The 23,599-nt window shown below is 44.5% G+C and overlaps 1 protein-coding gene across 1 annotated transcript in view; it reads right to left on the minus strand.

Annotated features, from left to right (window-relative positions):
- Window positions 1-18,846, minus strand: part of MAN2B2 (mannosidase alpha class 2B member 2) — a 67,727-nt gene extending 48,881 nt beyond the window's left edge. Inside the window, exons 1-5 of the mRNA XM_069744806.1 lie at window positions 18,692-18,846; window positions 7,456-7,602; window positions 6,023-6,128; window positions 5,537-5,709; window positions 4,271-4,386 (exon numbers count right to left, since the gene is read on the minus strand). Coding sequence (XP_069600907.1) covers window positions 4,271-4,386; window positions 5,537-5,709; window positions 6,023-6,128; window positions 7,456-7,602; window positions 18,692-18,811 — 662 coding nt within the window. The 5' untranslated portion in view covers window positions 18,812-18,846. The remainder of the gene's footprint in view (window positions 1-4,270; window positions 4,387-5,536; window positions 5,710-6,022; window positions 6,129-7,455; window positions 7,603-18,691) is intronic.
- Between the last annotated feature and the right edge of the window lie 4,753 nt (window positions 18,847-23,599).

Below are 23,599 nucleotides of genomic sequence, written 5' to 3' on the forward strand. Positions count from 1 at the left end.
GCGCTGTGAACACGCCCACCCGACCTGACCAGCCTGATTGACAGGCGAAAACGGCGACTTTGGTAATGTATTGCGCAGCGTAGGTGGGGAATCAGGGTACACTACATACACTATAGTAACGCACAGCGCAGGCCCTATTTAACAGTATTTATATCTCAATCTCAAAAAACGGGGTGACAGGTTCCCTTTAAAGCCCAATTTCTATAGACTAAGGCAGATTCGTGGGGTTAAAGGGCTGACTAAATTCACACCAATATGGTCTAACCACGGTTTAAAGGAATTTGAGGCCTTGGGAGGAATATTGGAATGGCAGAATAAGGGAATTTGCTTTGTTCACCAGATAATCCAGCGACAGGAGCTGAAGTCCTTCTCCCAATTGCAGGAAGAATTTGGGCTGCGATCCACAGGGGAATATCAGTATGCGCAGATGAGACATGCCTTTAGAGCTCAGAATAAGAAGGCTGATATCAGGGTTCAAGATGATATAGTGTTGGAGTATGTGTGTGGTGACGGAACTACAAGGGGAGTTATTTCCACTCTGTATAAGGACCTTATGCACACGTTCCTGCTAGATTTCCCTATAAAGGCGAGAGCTAAGTGGGAGAGAGAAGTGGGACCGATGGAAAATGAAACCTGGGAATCGGTGATGGAGTGGGTTCCGCGACTATCCTTGAGTGAACCATATAGGCTCTCGCAGCTATATATTCTGCATAGGGTATATAAATCTCCGGAAGTGCTACACAAAGCGGGATTGCGTGCCAATTCTGGGTGTCCGAGGTGTGCGAGTGAGAATGCAGGAATATATCATATGATGTGGACGTGTCCGAGACTGGCTGCCTATTGGGTGGTGGTTTTGAGCCGAGTTGAAGCAGCGTATAAGTGCAGAGTTCTTAGAGACCCGATAGTATGCGTGCTGGGATATGTGGAAGAAATTGGAGTTGACAATACTTGGAAGATTGCAATCGCTAGGCTACTCTACATGGCCAGGAAAGTAATAGCACGAAACTGGATAAATGCGGAACCACCTGTGAGAAGGGAATTTCTCCAATATGTTCAACATGGTCTAAAATTGGAAAAGGGGGTGTACAAAAAAAGGGGGAAAATAGAAATGTTTAATAAAATATGGTCTCCTTGGCTTGAGTTGGATTGAGGAGTATAGTCGTCGAGTTTCCTAAGACCTGGATGAGGATAAATTACACGAGGCAGAGAAGGCCTCAGTGGGGTGAAGATTGGGATTGAGCTGTCGTAGGGGGGAGGGGGGTAGTTGGGGTAATGTTGGGGTTTATTAAATAAGAAAATGTGTATGTGATATAATGCAATGTAAATGGCATTCTGATGTTCTTCTTTATATTGTTAATAAAAATCTATTTAAATAAAAAAAAGTCCCAATGTCTCCTATCTTCTGGGGAACAACCTCTGTTAAATTTTTTTCTCCGAAAGAAAGGTTTTTGGGATCTCTAGAGAAACTTGGAAAGGCTTTCTTTTTATCTCCTGCATGTTCCAAGATCTCTTCTACCTTTTTGCCAAAGGAATTGACCGTCGCATGGGATGGAGCACAGTTTATGTTTAGACGGCAAATCCCCCGGACAACCTTTAAGCCATAGGGCTCTCCTTGCCCCATTGGACAAGCCCACGGCTCTAGCTGTTAATCTTGCAGAATCCGCAGAGGAATCTGCCAAAAAAGCTACTGCTCCTTGCACTAAGGATATGTTTGCAAGGATATAATTTCTAGGAACTTTATCCCTTAGCTCATCTTCTATCTGCTGTAGACAGACCATGAGAGAACGGGCCGTACAGGTCCCAATTATTGCTGGTCTCAGGCCCCCAGCAGAAGCTTCCCAGATGTTTCTCAAAAAAAACTATCTGCTTTTTTGTCAAGTGGATCTTTTAGGACACCTGAATCTTCTAATGGAAGAGACGATTTTTCAAAGATTTGGCCACCGCACCGTCAATTTTAGGGATTTTTTCCCAGGATTCTGAGTCTTTTTCCTCAAAAGGATATCTCCTTTTTGATGAAGAAGGCAAGGTATCCATTTTCTCGGGTTTTCTCCATTCTTTTTCGATCAATGCTTTGATTTTTGCATTGACCGAAAACGTACGTTTCCTTTTTTCTTCTAACCCGCCAAACATGACATCCTCAAGTGACCTAGGTGTCTTCCCCTCTTTAAGACTCATTGCAGACCTGACTGCTTTAACTAGTTTTTCTACATCCTCAGTTGGAAAACATGGTCGACCCCGTGTATCACTGTCTGAGGAGGAATCTGAGGACTGGATAGAGGTGGAGGAGTTAGAGGGAGACCGGGATGATTTATGACCCTCCTGTCTCTGAGAGGCATCCGAATCCGTAGACACCTTGCGGCTTTTCCTCCCTTTTTTTTTTTTTTAAGGGCCAGTCTTAAAGAGTCTTTTATCTCTGCCTGTATTATGGCTTTAAAGCTAGTGGTGAAATTAGGAGTCTCTTCCTGTATGGTTTTATGAATGCAGTTAGCGCAGAGATCCTTCTGCCACTGAACTGCAAGCGGAACTTTACAAAGGGCACATTCTTGGTTCTTTGTTTTGCCGATAGATTTCAGCGACCCCTAGTGATCAAACAGAAAAAATGGACCCGGTTACCATAAGGGTGACATTCATGTAGATCACTCACCACCGCAGACAGTCAAGGGTACCGGTTTCGGAGGCTGGACAGATGCACGTGTAGCGTCCCTTCTGGACACCGAAGAGTCTTGCCGAACAGGACGACTGCTGCTCCTACCACTTGAGTGGCTGCTTATCCTGGTATGCTGGTGGCTTGGCAAGGCATCTGGCGAGAGCTCCTGATGATGCTGCTGCGACGGCGGCTGCTGCTCCTGTTGCCCCACTTCCATGATGAAGTTTTTGGGCACGAGTGTCTTCTGTTGTCATCCCCCTTTAATGGGGGATCCACTGCACTTCCAGCCTCCTCCGGTGCCCACTGGTGGTCTCTCCCCTCCTCTGCTGCGTCACCGGAGTCTTTTTCCATCGGCCAGTGTTTTCTTCATGGGTGCCGCCATCTTGGATCCGGCGCCCGCCCCGACGTCACGCAGGCACGCCCATTCCCAGCGTGCCTTGCGCGTGACGTCAGACGGGCGACCCGGAAGCGGCCACCTGGACGCCGACAGTGAGAGGAGGGTGGCACGGCAACCACGGAAGGAGCCCGGACATCTGACCGTGCTGCAAAGCTGCCCGCTTGGACGCAAAGCCCTGGAGGACCCGCGGACGGCGCTTCCAGTACCCGAGGACAGACGCACAGGCGCTGCTTGTTCTTCCACGCTGGGACGGGTAATGGGTAAGTAGAATAATCTTCCGCTGTGTTCAGCACGAGGGTCCCTGTCAGGACAGGAATCCCAACTGAAGCAACAGAGAGGTACCGTCCTTTTATTTTTAGTAGGGTTTCCTGTCCTGACTGGGCGGATCCCCTCTCTCTCTCAGGTGTGCCGTCATAGGGGAAGGGAAAATATTGTTGCTGTTTTTTTAGGCATGGCAAGATTAAAGTAATAAAAGAAACCATACTCGCTTTCCAGTGACCCTGTGGATCAGACATCTGCCCCGTTTGGAAGTCATAGTACCGCTGCAGTCTCTGATCGTCTGCAACAGTCAGATGACTAAGAGTGAATCAGAATCAGTCATCTGAGCGTTGTACTCTGTAATTGGTTGCGACTTCAAGAGTCGGCACAGACCTCCTGAATGGCCTGCGCTAGATCCACGGGGAGTGATGGAAAGAGAGTATACCTCCATTTACTATTTTTAATCAACTCATGCCTAATAAAAACTGATTTTATGGTGGGCATGCTACTGAGACATGTCAGATAGGGCTCTTGTACTGGGAGCTCCATTGATATCTAGAATGACACTACACCAGGCACAATGCTTACCTCAGCCTAAAGCATGTCTCGATTCCACTGGTTAGACGATAAAAGTTAAATGGGTGAATATCAGACCACTACCATTCCCCCCAGGCACTGGGCCATTCCCCCCAGGCACTTGGTCACAGTCACCTCAGCTACAAGACACCGTCTAGGCGAAGGGCAATGGATCGGAGGTTGAGCATTGGCACTGCCACTCGGCTATGTTTACCCATGCCACAGAGTCTGAATAGAGCGGCAGAGGGTACACTGGATGCTTGCAGCATGGCAGGTTCTGCGGAGGGACCGAGGTGGCCATTGGTCTTACAGATCTCCAGTGTGCTGGATATCAGGGGGTACAGACTCTCCCCCCCCCCCACCCCCACCCACATTTCTTTCTACTACTGTACCTGTTGGTAAATGGCAGGTAAGAAGGGGTACAGTATCTAAACTGGTCCATGACATGTGTAAAGATCTCCTGCTTCTCAGATAAGGAGCGAGACCCTCGCCAAACAAACTGCAGACTCTACAAAGAGAAAAGAAAGGGATATCCTTAGAGTAAACCATACTGCGTACCTCAGGAAACTCACGGCTTGGGTGAGGACTCATTCCTGGCAAATACAACAAACAACTAATGAATCTCTTGTTTTCTTTAGGAGAAACAATACTAGTTCAAAAGGACAATCTGGCCCATCGCCCGGGAACCCCAGCAGAGACTCGCACAGGGGGACGTAATGCTACATCCGAAAGATGGAGGATAAAAGGGTAGAATCATCTCCAGCCACCGCATACATTTACACACATGTAAAATATATAATGTGCAACATAGCCATATTATAGTATGTCATTTATACCAGACTACACATATTATGTGCATTGTAATATTACAGTATATAATTTATACCTGACACATAATGTACAAAGTAACAGTATTACCCTATATCATTTATAACAGCTGCACCTGAAAAGATCAATAAATGATGGATGATATTAAAATACATAAGAATACCAGGGACTAGGTATGTATCCTACATTTAAAAAATATTGTGCCGTTTCAGCTGAGAAGTTACAGAGTCAGGGTGTATTCACAGAAGAATATGCTACACTAACACTAAGATAGTGAGTGCACTAGTATTTGCTAATGAACTTCGTATCGGGCTACAGTAAAGTAGAGCAGAAACTGTATTGGAGTCAGTTAGGTAAATCATTCTGGAATTAAGTCATGTTTTATATTCAATGTGCTTCATGACTATACCCAGGATGTATATATTTTTTGATTCATGTAATCAAGGGGTATATTTACACTTACAAAAGGTAAATCATATTGCTACAGTATTCCATTGCTTTATGATGGTGGGAGTCTGAATTCTGGGAAGCCCACGCCCACTCCTAAAATGAAAAGGTTGAAATCTGATGTAGAGCTGTAAGTCTTTATAAGTTTTCCTTACACACCTGTGCACCTGCTAAGGAGCTACAGACAGCATTATTCATTTTCTCTTCCCCATTCAAGTGAAGAGGGATGCACTGCTACCCCATCGCTGCACCCTCTCAATGAGTTTACAAAAACATATTCTGGGATTTCTATTTTCGCAGTTCAGTTCTATTTGAGAAGGTTTTCATAAAAATATTGACGTAATACCATATAATATACCAATATTGTACCAATACATTCATACCTTGGAATCCTGCATGGCAGCTTTACTGTCATAATCAATGCGGGAAATGAGATGGGCATTAAATCCAGACATGGCAAATACGGTAGGTGAGACGGCAGATGCTCCAAATGGATCCACATGCCAAGAAAACTGAGGTCTTACGCCAAATGTTTCATACAAAAAGCCGTGGCCCTCTGCATAGAGAAAGATGTATAGTATTATACAGTGTTTATTAGTATCTAATCAACTCTACAAAAACCTGGATGTTGGAATTGTGGACACTTATTAGGCAACTTGTATTTTTGATGATTAATTTTATTATTAAACAACTCCAGTGCTGTAGGTGAATCCAAAAGTCTAAAAAACCCTGAAGCCTGAATATTTACCGTAAGTAAATAAAAGTTACTTTTCGTCTTTCTTAGGAGAATATCTCTATGCGCAGAATTATAAGGTTTTGCATTGTAACAAAGGAAATGTGAATTAGGCCACTGAATTAGGAGCGGATACCTGTTAGTTGTAAGATCTGATCATCTACTGCAGTAACGGCTTCATCGTGCATGACTTGTCCACCGATAACGAACTCTAATCGTCCCTCCTGTACCAACTGATGCACCTGTGACCACCAGAACAAATATGAGGATGGGCTGCAGAATGGCAATAGTTGTACTGATCTGAACACACATTCTTTTTTGGTGTTTTGGGGCATTATCCAGCCATACCCGCTAGATGATGGTGTCAATTCCAGTCAAGCTACACTAAGCAATTAAAGTACAAGACCCTCATTTAAAGGATGAGGACCTGGAGGGTGTCAGACATTGTCATATCATAAACTTGTATTGTCACTTTTCATCTGTGCCACAGAAAAAAAAAAAAAAAGACACGGCTCCGTGATTTTAGCACAAACACACGGTCCATGAAAAAACCTACTGTACATGTAAATAGCAACATAGGTTATCATGGCATAAGTGTCCCATCTGTGAAAAGCACAAAACGAACATGAATGTGCAACATGTTCGTCTAAATAAGACCTTAGTCAGAGCAGTGAGGATGGATTTGTTTTGTACTCAGATCTCCACAATGTGTAGAGAGGAGGAAAGTATCTACAGTTTCACGGAAGGCACAGAAAACAGACTGCAGACAAGGAGGAAACCACACAAAGAAAATAAGTGCAGGATGGAAATTCTGCTGTTATAAGAAAGCAAGTGAAGAAAGCAGCACCTGGTTTACACACAGATCCCACATATCCAGTCTACATTATTGAGATGGTAAAATCAGAAACTTGGATCAGTCTGCAAACTGTGTGAAGGAACAAATTAAGAAAGATTCTCTATTTTGTGCTTTTCGACTCCATTTTGCTGTTTTAAGATAAATTTTGTTACTAGGCTTAAGTTCACAGCTGTTATGAGACCTTGATTGTTGCAATCTGGACAGGACATGAGAATGAGGGTGTATTATTCTATGAGACTTTGACGTACAGACTGTTCCTGCATTCTTATAGGTTAAGAACTGTGAGCGTGTTCTTATGCTGACTGGTTAAAGTATAATTTCTATGAATATGAAAAGTGATACACAATAAACGGGGGCCAGAGATCTGCTCGATCCCCCAAACAGAGACACACGTCTTCGTCTGGTCATTTTCAGTTGCCGGCAATGCCCTGTAGATTAATTTGGAAATCACTGAGTCAACCGTGAAGGATCAATTTAGATCCTCTCTCAACAACTACATATCAGGGGGTGTGAAAATGAACAAAAGGAAGATTACAGATGGAAACATGGGAGCTTCATGAACGATTTGCCATGGAAGGTATGTAAATCCATTTCCATCTATTTTCCACAGGTACGAGTTTGGAAAAAGGAGAGAGAAAAAAAAAAAAAAAAAAACAACCATAGGTGAGTGCAGTAGACCCAGTCTTTGGTGCTAGTTTTATCCCTTGGATTACCTGCTGCTTTTGCACTTCTCCTGCCACCATATCCCACCATAAGCGGAAAAATTCCTGCTCGACCACAATGAACTTGCGATACTTGGCCTTCATCAGTTCTTCCACTACTGTTGTGTAGACATTGGCGGCGTAGGCATGCATGCTCTCCTGAGAATACAACATTCAGTATTTTATTAAACAAGAATATATGAATACAAGAAAACGTGAACAGACAAGGGTTCATAAGTTAACTCAGTTGTAAACATCTGCTATAGGGGAGTATGTAATGGGTTAAAAAAAAAAAAGTTTGTCTGCTACTGAACAACCCCTTCTTAATCGCTTTCCTGTTAAAGGGGTTGCCCAGTGAAAACAAGGTGAGGGGGGTCCATCCCCTGGGACTATAACTATTGGGATAAGGAGTTATCCATAGCTATTTGCTCATCACTAATGGTGAGGAATCCATCACGCCTCAACAGGGAAATGAGTTCCTAGATGAGAATAACATTTCCAACATTCAGATCCCTAACAATCAGTAAGTTACGACCCAATCTAGAAGATAACTTATTATCACCAGGCAACCCCTCTTAAGAAGACAAAAACATACAGTGCCCAGCATAAATGAGTACACCCTCTTTGAACAGTAAGATTTATAGTACAGTATATTTATATCCCGCACTGGTGTCCTGGAATTCCGCTATGATACACTAGTGAAGCCTGCACCCAGATATCAATGTTCAATGTCACGTGGCCACCAGGGGGACAGTGCCGTTATATGAGGACCGGCGCCAATCCCTCAGGGTAAATATAATTTTTTATTATTATTGGATTAAACGCTCATTCTCTGAAATAATAAAAAAATATCCATTTTTATAGGATAAGGCATAATAATGTGCTGATCACTGGGGGTCAAACCGCTGAGACCCCAAGATCATCACTATCCTAAATAGAATTTCTGTGGATTCAGTAAGCCAAACTTCTGGCTTCTCTATTTCCCTGACTCCACAGCACTGATCACTACTGAGAATGTACATAAAGTGCAGCACAGATTCATCTCCACAGCACTGGTCACTACTGAGCCTGTACATACAGTGCAGCACAGATTCATCTCCACAGCACTGGTCACTACTGAGCCTGTACATACAGTGCAGCACAGATTTATCTCCACAGCACTGGTCACTACTGAGCCTGTACATAAAGTGCAGCACAGATTCATCTCCACAGCACTGGTCACTACTGAGCCTGTACATAGTGCAGCACAGATTCATCTCCACAGCACTGGTCACTACTGAGCCTGTACATACAGTGCAGCACAGATTCATCTCCACAGTACTGAGCATGTACATACAGTGCAGCACAGATTCATCTCCACAGCACTGGTCACTACTGAGCCTGTACATACAGTGCAGCACAGATTCATCTCCACAGCACTGGTCACTACTGAGCCTGTACATACAGTGCAGCCCAGATTCATCTCCACAGCACTGGTCTCTACTGAGCCTGTACATACAGTGCAGCACAGATTCATCTCCACAGCACTGGTCACTACTGAGCCTGTACATACAGTGCAGCACAGATTCATCTCCACAGCACTGGTCACTACTGAGCCTGTACATACAGTGCAGCACAGATTCATCTCCACAGCACTGGTCACTACTGAGCCTGTACATACAGTGCAGCACAGATTCATCTCCACAGCACTGGCCACTACTGAGCCTGTACATAAAGTGCAGCACAGATTCATCTCCACAGCACTGGTCACTACTGAGCCTGTACATACAGTGCAGCACAGATTCATCTCCACAGCACTGGTCACTACTGAGCATGTACATAAAGTGCAGCACAGATTCATCTCCACAGCACTGGTCACTACTGAGCCTGTACATACAGTGCAGTACAGATTCATCTCCACAGCACTGGTCACTACTGAGCCTGTACATACAGTGCAGTACAGATTCATCTCCGCTAAAAGCCGAGATCCTGAGATGAGGAACAGAACTGACATTTATAGGACATTTCAAAACTTTCCCAAATTATGAAAACATTTACAGCACATCTTGCATTGGACTACTGTACCCAATTTACTATATATTAGCAGTCAGAGTCCAAAATGGACTCCACAACCCTGCTTAATAGCAAGAAGATGTGCACACTCAACCTCCACTCCATTCATTGTCAATGGGATTGATGGAAATAGCCAAGTATAGAGCTCAGATTTCTCCAGCAGTCCCATTGCCAATGATTGGAGTGGAGGTTGAGAATGCGCACCTCCGCTCCAATCAGAATAGAGCTGCAGATCCCTGTTTTGGGGGTTCCAGAGTCCAGATTTTGAGATTGTTATCTCCCCTATCCAGTAAATTGGGGATTATTTGTTTTGGTTTTTTTTTAGGGGAATAACCTTACAAGAAGGGTTCATTCATTAATGGACATTCCCTTAAGTAAATAATTAAGAGGTTGGCTGAAAATATATATATTTCAACAAAATAGCATCCTCTTGGTATATTCCTTGTATGTGCCCAGCCCAACAACATAAGTCAAGTTTACCCTATTGGACTTAAATTAAAAGTAGCCTTAGGCTACTTTCACACTGGCGTTTTTTGCCAGACGTCGCAATGCGTCGTTTATGGCAAAAAATGCATCCTGCAAAGTTGTTTGCAGGATGCGTTTTTGCCCCATAGATTAACATTAGCGACGCATTGCGACGCTTTGCCACACGTCGCAACTGTCGTGCGACGGTTGCGCCGTGTTGTGGCGGACCGCCGGGAGCAAAAAACGTTAAATGTAACGTTTTTTGCTCCTGACGGACCACTTTTTCCGACCGCGCATGCGCGGCCGTAACTCCGCCCCCACCTCCCCGCACCTCACAATGGGGCAGCGGATGCGCCGGAGAAATGCATCCGCTGCACCCATTGTGCAGTGCATCAAACGCTAGCGTCGGAATTTCTGCCCGACGCATTGCGACGGGGAGATTCCGACGCTAGTGTGAAAGTAGCCTTTGCAAACACTTAAAAGAAATAAAAATGAATGCAGAAAACCTTAATCTGCACCCTGTTTTGCCAAGAGACGCCTAAAAGGTGACAGCAATGGCCACTATTAAATCAAATTAACGCGTTCTGTGTTCGCGGGATTGAAAATCGGGGCTGATAGCGACAATGTTTTGGGGCCCAGTTCATCAAGAATTTTCCTCCAGTATTTTTTGCTATAAAAAAGTTGCCATTTTTGGTGTTTCAACAACGCTTTTAAAAGTGAGAACAGCTTAGCAAAAAAGGGCGGTGTAGTGTGGCCCAAGAAGCTCACTATCATTTACACCAAAGGCGCAGAAGAAATGTACTGCGCACCATAACTGAGTGGCATTTTCTGTGGCTGGGGTATGGCAACTGAAAGGCTTTGTTCACACTAGGTGGTTTTTCAGCTTTTTTTCTGGAGCAAAATCTCATCTCTTGGCAGGAAAGAAGCTGCAGAAAAAAAGCATGTTTTCCTTGTTTTTTCTTGCGTTTTCATGCCTTTTTACGTGTTTTTGGCATGTTAGATTTGCCTCTTGTGCATGCTGATAGAGTTTAGTGTTGAAAAAAGTCCTATTCTATATAATCCGGTTTTGGCACAAAAAAATGCAGGAAAACCTGATACCTGCGTTTTTGGTGCGTTCATGCTTGAAAAATGGTGAAAAAACACTGAAAGAAATCACATGCTCCATTGTGCAAAAAAAAAAAAAAAAAACCATGCAAAGCACAAAATCCTGATGACAAAAACAACAATGTAGGTGCAAGAGATTTCTGAAATCTCAGACTTTGCTGATACTGTAAAACGCAGCTGAAAATTTGCAATAAAAACGCATCAAAAACGCCCAATGTGAACTTAGCCAAAAATGTGTCAAATTTATTACAGGTTTTATCCAGGAAAAAAAAATAAAATATATATATAAAATATATATATATACACACACACACACACACACACACACACACACACCCCAAACGTTTGGACACCTTCTCATTTAAAGATTTTTCTGCATTTTTATGAAGGCATCAAAACTATGAATTAACACTTGTGGAATGATGTACTGCATATACTCAAGTATAAGCCGAGATTTTCAGCCCATTTTTTGGGCTGAAAGTCCCCCTCTTGGCTTATACTTGCGTCATACGCAGGGGTTGGCAGGGGAGGGGGAGCGGGGGCTATCTAATTATACTTACCTACTCCTGGTGCGGTCCCTGCTTCTTCCAGTGCTGCATATTCTTCCTGTACTGAGCGGTCACATGGTACCGCTCATTACAGTAATGAATATGCAGCTCCACCTCCCATAGGGGTGGAGCCGCATATTCATTACTGTAATGAGCGGTAACTGTGACCGCTCAGTACAGGAAGAATATGCAGCGCCGGGAGAAGCAGGGACTGCACCGCGCCAGGAGCAGGTAAGTACACGGGGAGGGGGAGCACAGCGCTGCGCGATATTTACCTCTCCTCGTTCGGTTGCGACGTGTGTCAATGCGTCGCAATGCGTCGCTAATGTTAGTCTATGGGGAAAAAACGCATCCTGCAGACAACTTTGCAGGATGCGTTTTTTCCCCTAAACGACGCATTGCGACATATTGAAAACAACGCTAGTGTGAAAGTAGACTTACCCGACTTTGATGAAACTTTACAGTAGAATGTAAGTGCACAAGGACAGGGTCCTCTCCCCTCTGTACCAGTCTGTCATCGTAAATTTGTTTACTGTAAACGATATCTATAACTCTGTACGTAACCCCTTTTCTCATGTACAGCACCATGGAATTAATGTTGCTATATAAATAAATAATAATAATACTGCCAGCGTCATACATGGATTACATGCGTTTTTAGTGAGTTTCCACTGCGCAAACAGAATCAAAACATCTGTGCGTTTTTCTTATTTGCAGATTTTATGCATCTCATTCAAGTCTATGGGGAAAATTCGCTTACAAAACTCATCTTATTACAAAAATTAACCCCTCTGTGACCTTAGACGTACTATCCCGTCGAGGTGCCCTGGGCTTATCTGACCCTGGACGGGATAGTACGTCATAGCCGATCGGCCGCGCTCACTGGGGGAGCGCGGCCGATCGCGGCCGGGTGTCAGCTGCTTATCGCAGCTGACATCCGGCACTATGTGCCAGGAGCGGTCACGGACCGCCCCTGGCACATTAACCCCTGGCACACCGCGATCAAAGATGATCGCGATGTGCCGGCGGTGCAGGGAAGCACCGCGCAGGGAGGGGGCTCCCTGCGGGCTTCCCTGAGACCCCCGGAGCAACGCGATGTGATCGCGTTGCTGCGAGGGTCTCACCTCCCTCCCTGCTCCCTCCAGCCCCGGATCCAAGATGGCCGCGGATCCGGGTCCTGCAGGGAGGGAGGTGGCTTCACAGAGCCTGCTCAGAGCAGGCACTGTGAAGCCTGCAGCGCTGCATGTCAGATCAGTGATCTGACAGAGTGCTGTGCAAACTGTCAGATCACTGATCTGTGATGTCCCCCCCTGGGACAAAGTAAAAAAGTTAAAAAAAAATTTTCCAAATGTGTAAAAAAAAATAAAAAAAAATATTCCAAAATAATGAAAAAAAAAAAAAATATTATTCCCATAAATACATTTCTTCATCTAAATAAAAAAAAAAAACCAATAAAAGTACACATATTTAGTATCGCCGCGTCCGTAACGACCCGACCTATAAAACTGTCCCACTAGTTAACCCCTTCAGTAAACACCGTAAGAAAAAAAAAAAAAAACGAGGCAAAAAACAACGCTTTATTATCATACCGCCGAACAAAAAGTGGAATAACACGCGATCAAAAGGACAGATATAAATAACCATGGTACCGCTGAAAGCGTCATATTGTCCCGCAAAAAAAGAGCCGCCATACAGCATCATCAGCAAAAAAATAAAAAAGTTATAGTCCTGAGAATAAAGCGATGCAAAAATAATTATTTTTTCTGTAAAATAGTTTTTATCGTATAAATGCGCCAAACCATAAAAAAATGATATAAATGAGGTATCGCTGTAATCGTACTGACCCGAAGAATAAAACTAATTTATCAATTTTACCAAACGCGGAACGGTATAAACGCCTCCCCCAATAGAAATTCATGAATAGCTGGCTTTTGGTCATTCTTCCTCACAAAAATCGGAATAAAAAGCGATCAAAAAATGTCACGTGCCCAAAAATGTTTTCAATAAAAACGTCAACTCGTCCCGCAAAAAACAAGACCTCACATGACTCTGTGGACCTAAATATGGAAAAATTATAGCTCTCAAAATGTGGTATTGCAAAAAATATTTTTTGCAATAAAAAGGGTCTTTCAGTGTGTGACGGCTGCCAATCATAAAAATCCGCTAAAAAACTCGCTATAAAAGTAAATCAAACCCCCCTTCATCACCCCCTTAGTTAGGGAAAAATAAAAAAAAATGTATTTATTTCCATTTTCCCATTAGGGCTAGGGTTAGGGCTAGGGTTAGGGCTAGGGCTAGGGTTAGGTCTAGGTCTAGGGCTAGGGCTAGGGTTAGGGTTGGGGCTACAGTTAGGGTTAGGGTTTAGATTACATTTACAGTTGGGAATAGGGTTGGGATTAGGGTTAGGGGTGTGTCAGGGTTAGAGGTGTAGTTAGGGTTACCGTTGGAATTAGGGTTAGGGGTGTGTTTAGATTAGGGTTTCAGTTATAATTGGGGGGTTTCCACTGTTTCGGCACATCAGGGGCTCTCCAAACACGACATGGCGTCCGATCTCAATTCCAGCCAATTCTGCGTTGAAAAAGTAAAACAGTGCTCCTTCCCTTCCGAGCTCTCCTGTGTGCCCAAACAGGGGTTTACCCCAACATATGGGGTATCAGCGTACTCAGGACAAATTGGACAACAACTTTTGTGGACCAATTTCTCCTGTTACCCTTGGGAAAATACAAAACTGGGGGCTAAAAAATAATTTTTGTGGGAAAACAAAAAGATTTTTTATTTGCATGGCTCTGCGTTATAAACTGTAGTGAAATACTTGGGGGTTCAAAGCTCTCACAACACATCAAGATGAGTTCCTTAGGGGGTCTACTTTCCAAAATGGTGTCACTTGTGGGGGGTTTCTACTGTTTAGGTACATCAGGGGCTCTGCAAACGCAATGTGACGCCTGCAGACCATTCCATCTAAGTCTGCATTCCAAATGGCGCTCCTTCCCTTCCGAGCCCTCCCATGCGCCCAAACGGTGGTTCCCCCCCACATATGGGGTATCAGCGTACTCAGGACAAATTGGACAACAACTTTTGGGGTCCAATTTCTCCTGTTACCCTAGGGAAAATACAAAACTGGGGGCTAAAAAATAATTTTTGTGGGAAAAAAATTTTGTTTTATTTTTATGGCTCTGCATTATAAACTTCTGTGAAGCCCTTGGTGGGTCAAAGTGCTCACCACACATCCAGATAAGTTCCTTAGGGGGTCTACTTTCCAAAATGGTGTCACTTGTGGGGGGTTTCAATGTTTAGGCACATCAGTGGCTCTCCAAACGCAACATGGCGTCCCATCTCAATTCCTGTCAATTTTGCATTGAAAAGTCAAACGGCGCTCCTTCCCTTCCGAGCTCTCCCATGCGCCCAAACAGTGGTTTACTGCCACATATGGGGTATCAGCGTACTCAGGACAAATTGGACAACAACTTTTTGGGTCCAATTTCTCCTGTTACCCTTGGTAAAATAAAACAAATTGGAGCTGAAGTAAATTTTTTGTGTAAAAAAGTTAAATGTTCATTTTTATTTAAACATTCCAAAAATTCCTATTAAACACCTGAAGGGTTAATAAACTTCTTGAATGTGGTTTTGAGCACCTTGAGGGGTGCAGTTTTTAGAATGGTGTCACACTTGGGCATTTTCTATCATATAGACCCCTCAAAATGACTTCAAATGAGACGTGGTCCCAAAAAAAAAATGGTGTTGTAAAAATGAGAAATTGCTGGTCAACTTTTAACCCTTATAACTCCCTAACAAAAAAAAAAATTGGTTCCAAAATTATGCTGATGTAAAGGAGACATGTGGGAAATGTTACTTATTAAGTATTTTGTGTGACATATCTCTGTGATTTAATTGCATAAAAATTCAAAGTTTGAAAATTGCGAAATTTTCAAAATTTTCGCCAAATTTCCGTTTTTTTCACAAATAAACGCAGGTACTATCAAAGAAATTTTACCACTATCATGAAGTACAATATGTCACGAGAAAACAATGTCAGAATCACCAGGATCCGTTGAAGCGTTTCGGAGTTATAACCTCATAAAGGGACAGTGGTCAGAATTGTAAAAATTGGCCTGGTCATTGACGTGCAAACCACCCTTGGGGTAAAGGGGTTAATTGACATGTTGCAAATTTCAAAAAAGTATTGCGGCATAAAAAAAAAAAAAAAAAAAAAAAAAAGAAAACAGCACAGTGGGCATGAGATGAATACAAATCCTATCTACTTTGCTGGATCTGTAATTTACTGTGGCTTTTGGTCACAGAAAAACACAGCGGAAAAAGAGCATCAAATACTCATTATGGGAAGTTAGCCTAAGGGCGCAGACAGACGGCCGTATTTCTCGTGTGAGGATCGGACTGCACTGCACGGACTGGCCCGGCATCTCTCCTGATCTAAGCGCGACATATTTCTATGCAGCTGTGACGCTTAGGTCGGTAGGGCCGATGGTCTGTCTGAGCATTGCGATGCGGACCTTGCATGAGGAATACGGCCATCTGCCTGCCTCATAAAAGGGGTTGTTCTGGACTGTTACAATAATGACCTATCCTATGTGAATCATACTTAGATCAGTCCATTCTGTGAAAATTGAACCACACTCGGATGTCATCCGAGTGCAGTCTGATGTTTCCAACAGACTCATTGATTGCATGGTTGAGTGCCTTCCGAATATTGAATCAAACTCTGGCGTGAAGCGACTTTCTGCTTGGACCTGCTGTGTCCGAGGAAAGAAAAATTAAAGTCGGATGTACACGACCCCATATTAAACTATAAAACAAAAAAAGACAAGTATGCAAAGAAATGGGATCACCAGTACACTGTTAGTAAGTAAAAAATGTACAATTTTTATTTATTGAGAACAACACACAAAACAACAATAAAAACACTTTAAAAGCCTCCACCAAATAGGTAGAGGTGGCGGGTCCACAATATGGCTCTATACAACCATTTCCATACCACAAGAACCCTACTGACAGGTCACACAAGGTAGATATTGCACATAAACCTTAATAACAATAATTTTCACATAAGAAAGCACATACATAGTGCACAGTAAAAATATAACAAAATTGAACGCCACAAAGATGTAGGTAAATCCCCCTAGTGAGAGGTCAGGTTATATAACCCTAATGGGTACTATAATGGAAAGCACACAAAGCACTAAGCAATATGCAGAGGATACCTGGAAGGTGTATGAATGGCAAATAAATGTCAAATAGATGTTGTTACAGGCACCAAAGCTGATCCCACCAGTAACAACAGGCTAGATATCAACACGCCTCCTGCTGCAAATAAAGTGGGGCTTATCCCAATAGTGCCACCATTCTTACCTAACCTACAACCAGCGCGGCCCCCAGCGTCCTAGAACCCTAGTCTGCTGGACATAATGTGTGAAATAGGCCCTGTCAGAGTCCTGGACCGACGCACTAAGCGTCTTCCTCAGGGTCAGAGCATGTCATAATGGTGTGTCCCCAACACTTATATACAAATCCTAAATAAATAAAACATACCAGGTGCGAATAGGAATGGCGGCGATCCAGCCGCATGTCGGCGTGTATAGGAGGCAACGGCGCACATACAGGAAGTCTTGGTAGGACGGAAGTGACCGGCGCAGACGGCGCCCAGTTTGTTTAGGTTAGTTGCCATAGCAGCCAACCTGGAGCCTGCTACGCGCATGGGCAGATGCACGGCTCCAGACTATTGCGCAATAGTTTAATCAAATCCAATAGACCTTAATGGCACAGTGTGCTCGCACTGCCTGACAAGCTATATCTGCTCGCCGTGCAGTAAATGCACAAACATAAGACGTTTCGTATCGGCTAATTCATGCGCATGCGCAGCTGAGATATTCAGAGGATCATCTTGTGGTCATGGAGCTGCAATGGCAGCTACAAGCCAACAAAACTAACCAGCATGAGAGCGAGCCCCAGATGGTCTAAACACCACTGTGCGGCCGCTAGTGATAAAAAAAAATCGGATAACTTGCCCCAAACAACAGCCCTTTATGAATAATACGAGGCTTACCAAAACCAATTAAACAGAAGGTATTTGTCAATCTATAATCCCCTATTGCGAAGAATTATATAAACTGAACAAGATTTAAATATGAGGTATTAGTTTGCTGTAGATCTTGGTTTACATCTTTAGAAGTAAGGCCCATACAATATGTATTTGACCATATCGCCCTTATATTATATTAACTAACATTGGGCCCAATGCGATCCAATGTTCTGTGGGAAATACGGATATGTGCATGAGCCCTTATGATAGGTCATCAATTCCTGATCAGTTGGGGTGCACGCCCATAGCTCAGTTGCAGAGCCGCGCAGCACAGCGCCGTCATCTCTACAGTGGCTGCACCGCCCGCGATCAGAACACTGTGCTCTGCAGCTCCGCAACAGAGCGCTTAAGGCTACTTTCACACTAGCGTCGGCCCATCGCAGCGCGTCGGGTCAACGGACCGACGCATCCTGTGACAACGCAGCACAACGGGCCAGCGTATGCATTACTACAACGCATCCGCTGCCCCATTGTGAGTTGCGGGGAGGAGGGGGCGGAGTTCCGGCCACGCACGCGCGGTCGGAAATGGCGGACACAACGCACCAAAAAACGTTACAAGCAACGTTTTTTGGTGCCGATGGTACGACGTGTGGCAATGCGTCGCTAATACAAGCCTATGGAGAAAAAAACGCATCCTGCGAACAACTTTGCAGGATGCGTTTTTTCTGCAAAACGACGCAGTACGACGCTAGTGTGAAAACAGCCTAAGGCTGCAGCGACAGTTTATCGACAGCGCTACCCCCACCAATAAGATGACCTATCTCACAGATTATTGTCCTGGACAACCCCTTTAATCTTGTACAACTCCCAGCAGGCATTGCTGCTACACATACTGCAGGGAATGGCGGACTGGAACAACAGCATGGAAAGTGTGGAGAAAGTGAAAGCAGCAGCTCCATGTGTCACGTGATCTAAGCTGTGTCAGCTGACTCCCCCATTAATACCACTGTGTAACAGAGATTCTAGCCATAGACTGTGGCGGTACCTGCACGGTGTACACCCAGCCGACGTCCATATGACTGTGGGGGATGACAAACACCTGAATTTGTTTTGCTGAGGTGACATCTCCACTCAGGGAGAGGACCAGGAGCAGCAGCTGCAGCATCCTACCGACAGGACCCGGATACTGCGCTGCAACAATGTATCACACAGGTCTAAATAGGTTCTACGGCAAGCCGGAGGAGGCAAAGTAGCTCAAACGCGTTTCCCTCGAAGTCAGGAGCTTTTCTGTGTGAGGCTGGACATATCACAGAGTTGACCAAGAAGAGTGCTGCCTAAGGCTGCCGTCACACTAGCAGTATTTGGTCAGTATTTTACATCAGTATTTGTAGCCAAAACCAGGAGTGGGTGATAAATGCAGAAGTGGTGCATATGTTTCTATTATACTTTTCCTCTAATTGTTCCACTCCTGGTTTTGGCTACAAATACTGATGTAAAATACTGACCAAATACTGCTAGTGTGACGGCAGCCTATCCCTGAGAATGGGCAGGATGGCCATATATCAGGTGCAGAACAAGTGTGGAATGGAGGACAGAGAATAAGCAAAATAGTCCTAGAAAAGGAACAATTCATATACTTGTTACGCAGCCATAAAAAAAAATGGTTTATGCCAAGTTCTCATGATGAGGTTTTGGCGTTGTGTTTTTTTCTCTGTGCAAAAAAAATGCAGCGTCTTACAGTTCCAGCAAAGCGCATGGGATTTACAGAATTCGCATATCTACTATTTATTTTTTTTTATTTTAAAAAGCGTAAACAGACCTGTGGCGGGAAAGGAAATCCACAGGGCGTCAATTTCTAAACAAGTATTTAATTTGCTGATTTTTCCCATAGGCTTGAATGAGATAAGGAGAATACGATACAAAATCTGCAGCACAAACGCACTAAAAACGCACAGTGGCTGTATCAATAAAAGCAAAGTAACAGAAAGTCTCCAATATAAAGCAGTTTTATTTAAAACGTGACATACCAAGTGCGTGCCGAGAGTGACTCCAGAATTCGGATCACGCGCACCCATTCAAGTCTATGGGTGGTGTATAGCATTGGACTGCACTCGGATGCACAGACTGAGTGCAGTCCGATTTAGGCTTTGTTCACACTAGGCGTTTTTGCAGTGCTTTTTTTTCTGCAGCAAAACTGATCTCTTGGCAGGAAAGAAGCTGTGGAAAAAGCGCACTGTGTTTTTGGTGCTTTTTTTTTGCAGCGGTCTTTTTTCCTGTGTTTTTGTCATGCTGTATTTGTCTCTTGTGCATGCTGATAGAATTTAGTGGAAAAAAATCTAATTGTATTTAATCAGGTTTTGGCACAAAAAATGCTGTAAAACCTGATACGTGCATTGTTTGGTGAGGATTTTCAGCGTTTTTTTCACTACCCATTACTTTCAATGGGTGAAAAACGCTGATAAAACGTGTGACTTGTAGGATCGCTACTTCCAACAGGTGACGTTATAGAGTTTAAGTCCTCTTTTTTTCAGAAGAGGCAATTTGCATATGATAAAACGCTGAAAGAAGTGACATGCTCCATTGTGCAAAAAATCATGCAAAGCACAAGATACTGAGGACAAAAAAAAAACCAAGCTGTGTGCATGAGAGTTCTGAAATCTCTTAGACTTTGCTGGTACTGTAAAACGTAGCTGAAAATTTCCATTAAAAACGCTGCAAAAACGCCCTGTGTGAACATTGCCCTATGCGCACGAAGACAATGGAGAAGATGGAGAAATGAAGTTCTCCTTCTCCGCACTTGTGATACAATTCCTTCAGACGAGGCGATCAGATCTCAGCACACTGAAGCTCGGATCAAAGTTTGTACAGAGGGTCATCACCATAATCGATCCGATTATCTGCCAATCATCGATCCTGTGAGCGAGCCCTTAATGTTATCACCACATGTCCAGTCAGGAGATAATAATGACCATTCTCCAGGATAAGCCATCAATGTGAGATCAGTGGGGGTCCGACACTCAGCACCCAGGACAGAGGTGATCACGCTGAATGGAGCTGCTTGAGGGTATGTGCACACGTCAGGTTTTTTTCCTGACAAAATACTGAGAATTCTGCCAGAAATCCGCGTCTTTTTCCGCACGGATTTCTCGCGGAATTTGCGCGTTTTTTGCGCGGATTTTTTGCGGATTTTTTTTTTTTTCATGAATGTCCTTTTTAACATGAAATCCGCAAAAAATCCGCAAAAAGAATGAGCATGTCCGTTCTTTTTGCGGAATGCGTTTTTTTTGCGGAAAAAAACGCTAACATATGCACAAAAAATGCGGAATGCATTCTAAAAGATAGGATGCATAATGTTAGCGTTTTTTTACCGGATTTATAGCGTTTTTATTGCGAAATTCCACAAAAAAAACGCTAAAAATCCGGATGTGTGCACATACCCTGAGTGCTACAGAAGTCACCCCTATCGCATACAGATTCTGTTTACAGCGTCAACAATATATCGGGGGGCTAAAGTGATCTTTGTAGGGGCTGATATGATTTCTGGAAAACCAGTCCCAATAGAAATCAAATCTTCTTAACCAAATAAGCTCCTGGAGCAAAACTGGCTGGCGGTGCAGCTCCGGCCGTCGCTGACACGGAGAACAGCTGACTGGCATGGGTGTCGGGTGTCACACACCCATCGATCAGATATTGATGACCTATCCTAAAGGTACCTTCACACTGGCCAACTTCACAACGATATCGCTAGCGATCCGTGACGTTGCAGCGTCCTGGCTAGCGATATCGTTGTGTTTGACACGCAGCAGCGATCTGGATCCTGCTGTGACATCGTTGGTCGGAGCAGAAAGTCCAGAACTTTATTTCGTCGCTGGATCACCCGCTGACATCGCTGAATCGGCGTGTGTGACGCCGATTCAGCGATGTCTTCACTGGTAACCAGGGTAAACATCGGGTTACTAAGCGCAGGGCCGCGCTTAGTAATCCGATGTTTACCCTGGTTACCAGTGTAAATGTAAAAAAAAAAAAACACTTCATACTTACATTCCGGTGTCTGTCGCGTCCCTCGGCGTTCTGCTTCCCTGCACTGTCAGCGCCGGCCAGCCGTAAAGCAGAGCACAGCGGTGACGTCACTGCTGTGCTTTACGGCCGGCCGGCGCTCACAGTCAGTGCAGGAAAGCAGAACGCCGGGGGACAGACACCGGAATGTAAGTATGTAGTGTTTGTTTTTTTTTACATTAGCACTGGTAACCAGGGTAAACATCGGGTTACTAAGCGCGGCCCTGCGCTTAGTAACCCGATGTTTACCCTGGTTACCAGGGGACTTCGCATAGTTGGTCGCTGGAGAGCTGTCTGTGTGACAGCTCTCCAGCGACCACACAGCGACGCTGCAGCGATCGGCATCGTTGTCTAGATCACTGCAGCATCGCTAAATGTGACGGTACCTTAAAGCTATAGTCATATACATATCACGATGACCCCACAAATAGTCCTGCACATGACATGATGGTCCCACAAATAGTTCTGCACATAGTATGATGGCCCCACGTATAGTCATGTATTATTATTATTATTGTACATTTTTATAGCGCCATTTATAGCATAGCGCTTTACATGTGAAAAGTGGGCAAATATAGACAAGCACAATAAACATGAGTAAAACAAGGCACACAGGTACATAAGGAGGGAGGACCCTGCCCACGAGGGCTCACTGTCTACAGGGGATGGGTGAGGATACAGTAGGAGAGGGTAAAGCTGGTTGTGCAGCGGTTCAGTAGGTTGAGGATCACTGCAGGCTGTAAGCTTGTCGGATGAGGTAGGTCTTCAGGTTCTTTTTGAAGGTTTCTATGGTAAGCGAGAGTCTGATGTGTTGTGGTAGAGCGTTCCAGAGTATGGGGGAAGCACGGGAGAAGTCTTGGATGCGGTTGTCGGAAGAAGAGATGAGAGGGGAGTAGAGGAGGAGATCTTGAGAGGATCAGAGGTTGCGTGTAGGTTAGTACCGGGAGACGAGGTCACAGATGTATGGTGGAGACTGGTTGTGGATGGCTTTGTATGTCACTGTAAGGCCGGGATCACACACAGCGAGATACGGCCGAGTCTCGCAGGTTAAAACCAAGCTCTGGCACCTGCACTCCAAAGCGGAGCGTGCGGCCACATAGCAATACATGGAGCCGCACGCTCCGCTCCGGAGTGCCGGTGCCAGAGCTTGTTTTTAACCTGCGAGACTCGGCCGTATCTCGCTGTAGTGTGACTCCGGCCTAAAGGTTTTGAACTGGAGTCTATGGGTAATAGGAAGCCAGTGAAGGGCTTGGAATAGGGGAGAGGCTGGGAAATAGCAGGGAGACAGGTAGATTAGTCGGGCAGCAGAGTGTAGGATGGATTGGAGTGGTGCCAGAGTGCTAGAGGGGAGGCCAGAGAGTAGGAGGTTGCAGTAGTCAATGCGGGAGATGATAAGGGCATGCACTAGTGTTTTTGTGGTGTCGCGGTCAAAGAATGCGCGGATCCGGGAGATATTTTTTTTAGTTTGAGACGGCAGGAGGAGGCAAGGGCTTGGATATGTGGCTTGAAAGAGAGGGCAGAGTCGAGGATCACCCCGAGGCACCAGGCGTATGGGACTGGGGAAAGTGACCAGCCATAGACATTGATAGATAGGTCTGGTTGAGCGGTAGAGTGAGATGGGCGAAAGATGATGAATTCTGTTTTGCCCATGTTTAGTTTTAGAAGGCGAGCAGAAGAGAAGGCCGAGATAGCAGACAGACAGTGTGGGATTTTGGTAAGTAAGGAGATGAGGTCAGGTCCAGATAGGTAGATCTGCGTGTCATCGGCGTAGAGATGATACTGCATCCTGTGGGGTGGGATTCTCTGAGCTGTCCCAGGCCGAAGGTGTAGATGGAGAAGAGTAGGAGTCCTAGAACAGAGCCTTGAGGAACACCGACTGACAAGGGGCAGAGTGAGG

The sequence above is a fragment of the Ranitomeya imitator genome, chromosome 1 (genome assembly GCF_032444005.1).
Source record: "Ranitomeya imitator isolate aRanImi1 chromosome 1, aRanImi1.pri, whole genome shotgun sequence".
Lineage (NCBI taxonomy): Eukaryota > Metazoa > Chordata > Amphibia > Anura > Dendrobatidae > Ranitomeya > Ranitomeya imitator.